General features: G+C 49.6%; 4 protein-coding genes across 4 annotated transcripts; 1 reads left to right on the top strand and 3 right to left on the bottom strand.

Annotated features, from left to right (window-relative positions):
• Positions 1-377: 377 nt before the first annotated feature.
• On the bottom strand, positions 378-2,402 carry HOO65_040431 (putative membrane protein YMR155W; the record flags this gene model as incomplete). The annotated part of the gene is made up of 6 exons (XM_071002690.1): positions 378-417; positions 469-856; positions 948-1,081; positions 1,154-1,622; positions 1,672-2,200; positions 2,322-2,402. 6 exons carry the CDS (start codon positions 2,400-2,402, stop codon positions 378-380), a joined length of 1,641 nt encoding a protein of 546 aa, XP_070859274.1.
• Positions 2,403-3,271: 869 nt separating this feature from the next.
• HOO65_040430 (Membrane protein TMS1) lies at positions 3,272-4,858 on the top strand (the record flags this gene model as incomplete). Its single annotated transcript, XM_071002773.1, has 3 exons — positions 3,272-3,322; positions 3,375-3,454; positions 3,526-4,858. The coding sequence occupies 3 exons, from the start codon at positions 3,272-3,274 to the stop codon at positions 4,856-4,858; spliced, it is 1,464 nt and encodes a 487-aa protein (XP_070859273.1).
• A 524-nt stretch (positions 4,859-5,382) lies between these two features.
• On the bottom strand, positions 5,383-6,764 carry HOO65_040429 (Cystathionine beta-lyase; the record flags this gene model as incomplete). The annotated part of the gene is made up of 2 exons (XM_071002826.1): positions 5,383-5,463; positions 5,538-6,764. The coding sequence occupies 2 exons, from the start codon at positions 6,762-6,764 to the stop codon at positions 5,383-5,385; spliced, it is 1,308 nt and encodes a 435-aa protein (XP_070859272.1).
• A 1,070-nt stretch (positions 6,765-7,834) lies between these two features.
• On the bottom strand, positions 7,835-9,448 carry HOO65_040428 (Protein MSP1; the record flags this gene model as incomplete). Its single annotated transcript, XM_071002767.1, has 4 exons — positions 7,835-8,411; positions 8,508-8,880; positions 8,958-9,246; positions 9,389-9,448. The coding sequence occupies 4 exons, from the start codon at positions 9,446-9,448 to the stop codon at positions 7,835-7,837; spliced, it is 1,299 nt and encodes a 432-aa protein (XP_070859271.1).
• Positions 9,449-11,272: the final 1,824 nt, after the last annotated feature.

Below are 11,272 nucleotides of genomic sequence, written 5' to 3'. Positions count from 1 at the left end.
CTGTTTTGTTCTCGTTATTCTCCATAGCCTTCCTTGCTCTGCCCTTATTCTGTCCTGCGTAGTCTGTGGAGTTTGTTCCCGCAGTCTTTTCTCCTCTTTGTTGCTATATTCTATTCTATTGCCATATCCTTGATAATATGTATATCCATTCACGTTTTATATTCTAGTGAAGAGACGAGGAGAGGGTTAGTTCCAGTCTCGCCGGTTTAACACCTGAGCCTTTCCCTTGTCGTTTCCGAAAGATTCTTGAAGTTTTTGTCTTGATTCTGATTTTATCAAGTTAAAAGAAGTCCTGAGAAAAGGGTGATACTAGTGACGAAAACAAAACAAAAAACACATCAAAACGCCAAAACAATAAAGAAGCCGGAAACCTCGTTCTATTCTACCGTTCGGCCCTTGGATTCCTTGCCGCCCATCCTGTGTTCCTGTCGAATTACCAGTGTTGTGAGCACTAAGCCTATGACACACGCCACAAGTGTTAGCTTGTACGCGTCGCGGTAGCATGACAGTCCTTCGGCACAGACATTCAAGCCATCATCTTCACGTGCACTATGTGCGTCGTAAACCATGCCGTAGAACATATTGAATACATTGCCCGAGGCCACAGGCGCAAGCGTCATGACGCCCCAGTTTTGGCTGAGTCCGTGGATACCAAAACTCTCAGCCACAATGGACGGATAAACACCAAAGAGAAAGCCGTAGCCAAGGCCTGAGAGGCCCGAGACGAGGCCTAGTAGATGCGGGTTGCTTATGTATAGTGCGCTGAGCTGTGCGAGCGAAAAGACAACACTGGCTACCACAAGACACCAGTTGCGACTGGCATTGAGAACTTTGACGAGGAAGTCGGAGCCGACACCTGAATAGGGAAGGGAGAGAAAAAGAGGCGAGTTAGACGACAGGTCAGCGGGGATGGGGGTACGGGAAAGAATGAGCAGGACTGTTCTTACCAGAGAGAAGACGGCCCGTAAAGCTACATATCGACAAGATAGATACATGAAGTTGCTGGCGGGTGACAAGAAATGAATGGTCCACCGAATCGTCGTAGGCACGCCAGAGGGATATGACGTCATGGCCGATGTTGCTGGGTGCACGTACATAGTATTAGTCTCTATTTTCCTCTTCATCCGTCTTAGGAGTACTAGAGTCAGCTTACTTGATAGTCATCAGGCCAATTCCAGCGAGTAGCCCTAGAATGACAAATAATTGCCAGAACTCAGGTTGGTACAGTAGTTGGAGCCCTCGAATATCTACACGATGAGACCGGCCCATGTCAACGTTGTTCTGCACTAGAATTTCGCCCGGGAACGACGAGACTTCCGAGGACTGTGAGATGAGCGATGCCGTCTCAGAATTGCGGTGATGATTTGCGCCGCTTGTGTTGCTACCGCCATTGTCGTCGTCGTCGTCGTTGTCATCGCCATCCCCTTCACTGCAGCTTGCACTGTGGGCTGCGCCGTCGTTATTGGATGATGACGTAGAATCGAGAGAGATGTCTAGATCTGAGCGCGAAAGGAGGGGAGTCACGCCCCCGGAAATGGGAGTGGTGGGGGAGGCGTCGGGACTGGAGGTCGACATACCAGGCAAGGCTGTGTCGTCGTAGCGATGACGAGCACCGTGGGACTCTAGATGAGAGGAAAGAGGATTAGTATGCTAGGCTAGGCCATGCTTGACGTGTAGTTGTGATGCTAGGGGCAGACTTGCCTGTGTCTATAGGATGATAGGCTTGATGCGGAAAGATACGAAGGAAGAAAAACCCCACGGTTGTCATGCCGAAAGTGCCAACAGCTAAGAGGTACAAAAAGCCGCTGGGATCACCAGGAGCCACAACAGCGCTGAGAAGAGAAAAGAAGAAAGCACTCAACCCAAAGGCAGCTAGCGGAAAGGCAGTCGCAGTGCCCCTATGGTGTGGCCAGTTGATAGCCGACGTCTTGACAGCCGCTGCAAAAGCCATGCACCCGCCCACTCCCGTCAGGAATGAGTACAGACACAGAGCCCATAGCGAGCCGCTTCCACTATCGTAGGCGTTGTGTAGAGGGTAGTATCCAGCCAACAAACAGGCAGCACCCAGCAATACAGCGGGGCGGGGGCCGCGGGAGTCAATGAAGATGCCGATTGGTATGCCGACGGCATACATGCCTAGATTGCCGCATGTTCCGATAAGATTGATCTGGGTGACGGAGAGTTTTAGGCGATCGGCAAACTGTGGAGCCCAGCCAGAGTAGACGTACTAAGCAGAGGGGGGAATGTATGTTAGACTAGGGCAATGTTAAGGGTAGCATGCTTAGTTAGGTAGGGCGGGAGAGAAGGAGGAGAGAACTGACGTTAGTACCACAGGCCAGTGATATCATGGTGGCAGCGGCGCTGGCGACAAGTCGCGCTCGGTGCACAGCAGGATCGCGCATTGTGCGTGCAAGCGTTGAGGCGTTTTTTCACCTTGTTTAGGTGATGCAAGTTCGAGTCGAGGGATGGCTAGTTGGGGAGACAGGCGAGCAATGGGGAAGAGCGGGAGATGAAGGAAATGAAAAGGAGCGAAAAGAAGAAGGCAAAGTTGAAACTTAGGCGGTTTACTTTGTCGGTGAAAAGAGACACATAAAGGGCGGCAAAGTGGCGAAACAATGAGGGAAGTGAGTTTCAGGAGAGGATTGAAGCATAGAGGCGAGGGAATGAAATATAAGGTTGAGTAGTGAATATGATAGAATAGAGACTGGGTATTGCGATTGAATGCTGGAAGGGAATAGAGGGAAACAGCGAATATAGGGTTGGATATGTGAAAAAGACCAGATGACGCAGTTGCTTGTCGTCAGCTGCTGCTTCAATTCAAGGTCACAAAGTCAACAAGTCGTATCCAGGCTCAGAGCTAGCTAAACGAATCCCCCTCCCAAACGAGCAGGGGCCCTAGAGATAACAGTAGTAGCAAACCGACGGTGCTGACTGCTGTTTCCGGCATTATTGGCTGACTCAGCATCAGGACCCATATTTAAGATACGTTCCAATGTTTCCCTGCTGCGCCTTTAGCTTTAACTCTTCTTTCCTCTTCTGCCTAAGCCTCCCTGCCCCCATCGTCATCGCTTGTGCTTTACTGTGCCTCACCTTAAAACCTTGCTTCTCCTCATCTCACGATTGCGCAAATTTCTGTACTCAATAAATACGCACCTAGTTTTGCCATTTCTCTCTTTCTTGGTTGCTCTGTCTTGTTCACGTTTGGTTTCCTTTTGCTTCTGCCGCCCTGTAGCCATTTCTATAGACTTGTCGTTTGTTCTTTTTCCTTGAGATGGGCGCTGTCGCGTCGGTTCCGTTCATGGCACTGCCAGCTGCGGGGACTGTGAGTCTCTCTCATCAAACAAACCGTGATGCCCGAAGCTAATTCTCTCTAGCTCATGTCCTTCATGGGCAGTTGCTGCGGTGCCGCAACCTGTTCCATGGTGTGTGGTGCTTTTGGCAAATGCGGTAACAGGTGAGCTTTTATCTCGTCCTATCCGCCCTTCCCAGAACCTTTGCCCTCTAACATCCCATCTATCTTTATAGTATCGCTACCCGCATAGCCTATGCCATGATTCTTCTCATTAATTCCATCCTGGCCTGGATCATGCTTACACCTTGGGCCATTGAAAAACTTCAGCATGTTACCTTCGACTATGTCACCATCACCTGTCCAAACGGCCAATGCCATGGCTGGCTCGCAGCCCATCGCGTTTCCTTTTCGCTTGGAATCTTCCATTTGATTCTCTGCGGTCTCCTCTTCGGCGTGACTTCGTCCAAGCAGCCGCGAGCCGTGTTGCAAAACGCCTTCTGGGGTCCCAAGATTCTCCTATGGCTGCTCTTCATCGTCGTCTCGTTTCTGATCCCTGATACCTTTTTCATATTCTGGGGTAACTATGTGGCAATGGTTGGTGGTATGCTGTTCTTGATCCTCGGCCTTGTGCTGCTCATTGACCTGGCACACAACTGGGCCGAGTACTGCGTCGAGCAGGTTGACCAAACCGGCTCTCGCCTGTGGCGCACTGTACTTATTGGCTCGACACTCGGCATGTACGTTGCCTCGCTAGCCATGACCATCGTACAGTACATCTTCTTTGCCCGGGGCGATTGCTCCATGAACCAGGCGGCCATCACCATTAACTTGCTGCTTTGGCTGATTGTGTCTTTCGTATCTGTGCATCCAGTCGTGCAGGAGTATAACCCCCGCGCTGGTCTCGCTCAATCTGCTATGGTCGCCGTCTACTGCACCTATCTTACCATGTCCGCCGTGTCCATGGAACCTGATGACAAGCACTGCAACCCACTTGTCCGTGCCCAGGGCACCCGCACTACTTCTGTTGTCATCGGTGCTATCGTAACTATGCTCACCGTAGCCTACACCACTACGCGTGCTGCTACGCAGAGTCTAGGCTTTGGCAGCTCTGGTAGCAGTGGTGCCATTCGCTTGTCTGATGACGAGCACGACATGGTAGTAACCAGCCAGCCATCAGTCCGCCGTGAAATGCGTGCCAACGCCCTGCGCCTAGCTGTCGAGCAGGGTAGTCTTCCGGCCTCAGCGCTACTGTCCGATGATGACGACGATGACTTGAGTGACACCTCGGTTGGCGGCTCTGGCCCGTCAGGTGTTCGTGACGATGAGCGCACATCAACCAAGTACAACTATGCAGGCTTTCACATCATCTTCTTCCTGGCTACGTGCTGGGTAGCTACATTGCTGACCATGAACTGGCAGGATGACACCAAGAATGGTGATTTTGCTACTGTTGGCCGCACGTATGCTGCCAGCTGGGTCAAGATTGTTAGCGCATGGGTGTGCTACGGCATGTACGCGTGGTCATTAGTTGCGCCAGCCGTATGGCCCGAACGCTTTGATTTTTAAACCAACGGACTAAGCGTGTATTTGATTTTTTGCTTGTTTTATTTTTGTCTGCCTGGTCTCTGGCTTGTTCTTCGCATACCCGCTTGCCTGTGTTTTCTTCTTTCTGGGTTGGCCCTAGTTAGTTCATAGTTAGCATATATACATTATCCCACCGCAAGTTGCCATCAACGGCATCCTATACAGGAAACAACATCACATAGAAAACCTGCACGCTTTGATAGAAAACAACCAACCAGAAAAAGTCAATATGTTAGAAAGAAAGGTAATTTTTGATTTTTAAATTATGCTCGACGTTTCAGTGAGTGTTCTGTATCTCTCCTTGTTAAGACACCAAAACGTTTATGTGAAAAGGCATCTTCACGCACGTGAGCGAAAAAGAAAAGGCTTTGAAGAGTAGAAAAAGGTGCAAAAGGAAAGATGACAATAGCAGAGAAGAAGGAAAGTCGATACAGGATGCGGGTTAGAAACCAGGGGGAAAGGAAGGCCACGGTGACTGTGTGATATCTATGACGATCAGAGGAGTCTTAGATTGGTGTAGCGGTTGTAATTGGCGTTGAAGCTGCAAAGCCACTAGGTTTCACAGTGACCGCACCAGCTTGGACCAGCTATAGAAACAGCAAGTTAGTAGATTGGTCATCATAACAGGATGGAATAATCAGAAACTAGATGTCAGCCTTACCGCACGCGACAGATCCTCAATCAGGTCTTGGGCGTTTTCAATGCCCACACACAGTCGGATAATGTCCTCAGGCATCTGTCTCTCGGCCCGCGTTTTGGCGTCAATGCTGGCATGGCTCATCTGGCAAGGCATGCTAATCAAACTATTAACACAGCCAAACGATACGCTAATTCCCCATAGCCTTGCCGCCTCAACAATGCGCTCCGAGACCGCTGCATCACCAGTCTCAAAAGCCAATACAGCGCCGGCTCCGCGCGCCATGCTCCAGTGCAGGTCATACTGCGGGTGGCTCTTCAGCCCGGGGTAGCGCACACGAAAGCCGTGGTTCTCAAGGAACTCGGCAATCTTCTGTGCATTGGCCTGCTGCCGCTCCATGCGGATAGCCAGCGTCTTGACGCCGCGCATCAGCAAGAACGAGTCGTTAGGCGACAGGCCACAACCAGTTGAGTTAATAGTGAAGAACATCTTGTCGCCAAGAGCTGTGTCATTGACGGCAATCACTCCAGCCATGATGTCGTGGTGGCCCGAGAGATACTTGGTTCCCGACTCGTAGACAATATCGGCACCGAGGTCCAATGGATTGGACAGCATAGGAGACAGCATGGTGTTATCGACAACCACTAGGGCCTTTTGATTAGCCTCGTGTACCAAGCGAGCAATAGACGGAATGTCGACAATCTTGATTAGTGGGTTAGTAGGCGTCTCCAGTAAAACCATGGCTGTTTTTTCAGTAACTAGTTTGCCGACTGACTCAACAGCCGTGGTATCAACGTGATGCACGATAATACCCTGGTTGTTTTTCATGTACGTTAGCAGGCGGTGCGTGCCGCCGTACAGATCGTCCCCAGTAATAACTTCGTCGCCAGGCCGCAGCATGCGCGTAATCACATCCAGTGCGCCCATGCCAGAGCCGACAGCCAGCACGCGGCTGGCGTTCATGATCTTGGCCAGGTGACGCTCCAGGTGGGTGCGTGTTGGGTTTCCCGATCGTGTGTAGTCATATTCCTGCTGGCCACCAGTAGCAGTTACCTGCTTAAAGGTAGCAGTCTGGTAGATGGGTACACTGGAAGCCCCGTATTGATCCCGGCTATCAGTGTACACGAGTTCCGTCTCAATGTTATAGCGAAGGCGGCCATTAAGCGGGCTGGAAGGTGCGGGAGACGGCGGCAGGACATCAGCTGCGTCGAGCTTGAGGGCCTTAGAGTCCTCAACAACAGAAGACGACATGGTGCGTTGGATAGTGTGGGGGGAGGGGGGATAAGAAGTGAGGGGAGTAAAGAATTGATCGAGATTCAACAGACAAAAATTTTCAACGTGGAAAATGCTAAATACCACAAGAATAGATCAAGAATTCAAATGCGCACAGATAGTGGCAATAAGAACACAGTTCCAAGTCACAATGAATAGGAGCAAAGGAAAAGAAGAGACGGCCTTGTCTAGGTCCAGGTTCCTCAAAAAAGAATGCCGTAGTTTGCCTTCAAATCTAGAAGGTGCGGTGCGTCACCCTGCCCCAACCCACCTGCCCCAAGTTGGCTTTTAGACAAACTTTTGGGACCAAGGTCGGAAGGAGCCAATGAAAGGAGAACGGAGGAGAAGGAAGGAATGCATTTGCGTTGCGTTTTCAACAGCAGCCTTGTGTGAATCATACAGGAAAATGCAGTAGTCACACACAGAAGCTTGACTCTTTGTCCTGTCTTCCCTGGGTAACTGCCCTTTCCTTATAGCTATGTCCCCGCTCACCTTGTCTCCTGACAGTTTTATGCGTGTTTGTCCCTGGATGAGTTGGCCTGGCCAAATGGGCATTCCTATAATTATGACAGTTCTATTATAGCGGTGCACTATAGATATTACTTGTAGACCTCGCTCGTTTTCTAAACATACTCTGTGTTATCTAAAGATCTATAAACACCAATTATCTCTCTCAAAAATACATCATAGCTTCTTCTCTGCTTCAACACTCCTTTTTAGCTCCTCTTTTTCCCAACCTCTCGTAAAGTCCCATTAATACAAGCACGCAACATACCTAGTCCAAACCAGCCCAACGCTGGTCCCACTACTTTTATTTCCCCTCGAAGCACGTCATTTGTAGACTTGGATGATCATTGACCAAAACCCTAGTTATATAACCCTAACATTTGTAACTGATTCGTTCTCACGTACTGACACCGCAGGGGTTTTGGCCTGCGTGATATTCGATTCGCCGGACCAGTCCCGGCTCCATTAATATGAAGAAGGCCTGCCCATCTTCCAAACTGCTGGCTTTCCCTTAGTCGCCCCCCTCTTCCTATCTCTCTCTTCTATGATACAGGCTCAGGCTCTAGCTCATCTACATCCTCATATTCTGACGAATGACCTGTAACCACTGTCTCTGGCGCAGCAGGTTTAGAAGCGAGACTGGCGCTTTTCATTGCTTTTCGAATCTTCTCCATTTCCATTGCATGGTTATTCATGAGAATCTGGCCACCACCTTTGCGCCCAAAAAAGTCCTCGGTGCGCAAGCCGCGAATATTTGATGGGTCGATTTCTGCCCCAGCCGATAATGCCATTTTGTTATTGCGGAGAAATTCGCGGACGGGGACCATGGCTGCATCGCGACATGCTTCCTTGATGTCACTGCCAGACATGCCGGCCGTCACTTTGACTAGATAGTCCATGCTAAAGGCTTCCTCATCGATCTTGGTGTTCGTTAGGATGAGTTCGAGAATGCGCCAACGCTGGTCTTTGGCTGGCAAAGGAACGGGGAACTTCTTCGGCATGCGGCGCAAGATAGCTTCGTCGATGTCGTGCATGCGGTTAGTGGCGCCTAGTACGACTATGCGTGCCGGTTGGCCATTTGAGCTAGCTGATACAAGTCCATCCCAAAGAGCCATGAATCTAGAGAGCAAGAAAGTTAATTGGCAGTCTTGGGTTATTGCTATTCGCGTACGGACATAGTAAATGAAGAGAGGAGGGAACCGTAGGGTGACTTACTCGGCTTTGACCATGCCGCTGGCTTCGTGATCACTACTGGCGCGCGTCCGTAACACGGCGTCAATCTCGTCAATGAAAATAATAGCTGGCTGCATCTTGCGCGCGAGTGAAAAAACAGCGCGCACCAGCTTGTTGGAATCGCCATACCACTTTTCGGTCAACGTTGAGATGTGTAGATTGATAAAAGAGGCACCAGACTCCTTGGCCAGAGCCTTGGCCAACATCGTCTTGCCGCAGCCTGGCGGACCGTAGAGAAGAACACCGGATGGGGCTGAGAGTAGAGGCCCAGCATGTGAATATAACTTTGGCATAGTCAATGGGTAAATGACGGATTCCTTGAGCTCTTCGATGATGTCATCTAGGCCGCCAATGTCTGAAGCAATATGTTAGTGGCGGTGAAGAAAAAAGAAATCTGAGAGCAGCGGCCCCTTTATCTACGCTCAAACATACCAACAAAGCCAACTGGTATGTCATCCGGTGATACCACGTCAAGTGCAATCACATTCTCGTACTCATTTAGGGCTAGGTCTTCGACACGGAAGCGCTTCATATCGCCATCGCCATCGGCACCGCTGCGGGAATCTGAGCCGGCATTGCTACCGCCGTTCTTATTCTTGTTCTTTTGTAGGCGCTGTAGATGGGCTTCAGCGCGCTGTCGAGCCTGTTCGTGCTTTTCCTTGTCGGGATCGGTGATAACTGTTGAGAGTATTTGCCGGAAGGCATAGGCACCGGTTGCGACCTATACAAGTACGCAGTAAAAGGAAAAAAAGAGGTCAGTCGCAGTCACAGTCCACAGTCACATGTTGCTAGAACCTGCATACACCCAGATAATTTGGGGGGGGGGGGGGAAGGGAAGGGCTTGGATGACGAAAACGACTTACTAAGCCGGCAATTAGCAATATGTCAACAACAATGCTTTCCAATTTTCTCCGTTCGGACATTTTCAAGGACTATTTCAACAGCATACGTTGATTGTGAGCAAAACAGAAAGCTGCGTTGAAAATGAAGACAGAAAGTATGAAGAAAAGACCAAGCTGCGCTGTCATTAGGCTCAGTCGGTTTGCGGCCAAGGCCAAAGGCTGGGGGATTTAGTTTATCGATAAGGATGCAGGGAAGATGAGGCGATAAGGAAGACCCTAGCAGTCTAAATATTGGTGGGTTAGCTACACCACGTGATGAGATGCTTAAGCAATCGGTCATCTGCTGACAGCTGTCGGCAATACAGACACAGACACCTACGTTCGTTCATCTCTCCTTTCCTCTATCTATAAGAGTTTTCCGTGACTTGATCACAACCTTTGCCTTGGCCCCCAACCTACTAACCGTGAAGGAAGAAGGAAACTAGGAGGAATAGGCCCAAAAGAAGGACCAGGGATAAGAAATAGCTAAGACCCCTTGTCCTCTGCAAGTCTGAAACACAACAGAAAAGAAGCAAGGCGAACATAACAAGGATTATGGGAAACACCAATGACAACGGGCAGGGAGGGAACAAGACAGTAGTGTGGCTGAGCCTGAGTTTACAAGACAAGCAGAGCAAACAATGCGAGTGAGATGTTGACGAGAAAAAATAGTTAATTTTGCTTGAGTGAGGGCTGCCTCGGCAAGAGAAATAGAATAGGGAAAACCATGCCTGAGACTTGGGAGAGAAGGCCGTAGGTTAACAGGTCACATGTCTAAAACCAACCCATTCAACAAAGGCCATAGCTTCTGCAGCCCTACGGCCCATTCTTGTTTGGTGACGATGGGTTGAACTGCGTTTCTTTCTTCTTTTTTTGTACTTCCCTGTTTCTGTTTCTGGACGACTAGGTCTGATTGCAGCTGGCTCTGACTGGGCAATGGCCCCCTAGAGTTTCAAAGATGTATCTCCATGCATGTTGATCTAGCTGCACAGGATAACAGCATAGGTGTGCTGTTCCCAAAGAGGTAGAGAGGCAGTTTCCTTTGCTGCGATATGTGCGAACAACATACTGTACGATACGCGCAGTTGTAAGCACATGGATAGCATAGGTTGGAGTTGCAACCCAACGCCAATCTCTATCTGTTTTGTTTGTGCTGTTCCTGACTTGAGCCATCCTTATAGGTTCAAGCACCACCCCTGACTAGAAGAAGCACTGCCCTTTTTGTGCAGGTTTTGTTCTTTTGGGCTGATGTATAGTAGTTCAAGACGGGGCGTTTTACAAGCGCCACCAGGCCGCCGACTCCATAGCTTTGAGATCGGCAGCCAGAAAAACAAATCGACGGTAAAACAACGCAACAGAATCCGCGATGGAAGTCCTCAGTTGATTGAGGACCAGCGTGTTGTTACGGGCAGATCTTTGGGTAGTAGTAGCACGAGAATAAAGAATAGAGACGGGTGTTTGTTTGATCCGTCCCGCTGTCTTAAGAATAGCAATAGCTAATGACAGGATCAGTTGCAGAATCAAAGAAGACAGTGAGGCAGACAGGCGCAGGGCTTAGGTCTAAAAACGATCTGAATGGAAGTCATGCGTGTAAGTACATTATTCTTGGCCCTCGTATTGAACCGAATTGATGGAAAATAGGCCAGGGACGAGGAAAAAATATAGCTTTCCTTCTGTGCTTCTACGAGGTAGCTACCTCCAAGGGCAGAAAAGAAGGTCCTTCGCTTGTGTTGGAGAAATAGAGGGAACTAAACCAGCAGGAACTGTAGCAGCTGTAACCGCAACTGTAACCATTGATAAAACTGCAAACTGACGACAACGGTTGAGCTGTTGGTAGCTCTTGGCTTGACTGGCTTTGGGGGAAGG

This window comes from Ceratocystis lukuohia, assembly GCF_044167205.1.
Source record: "Ceratocystis lukuohia strain C4212 chromosome Unknown Supercontig4_pilon, whole genome shotgun sequence".
NCBI classification, from domain to species: Eukaryota; Fungi; Ascomycota; class Sordariomycetes; order Microascales; family Ceratocystidaceae; genus Ceratocystis; species Ceratocystis lukuohia.
The sequence above is the reverse complement of the archived record's forward strand: the minus strand, read 5'-3'. Positions and strand labels throughout refer to the sequence as shown.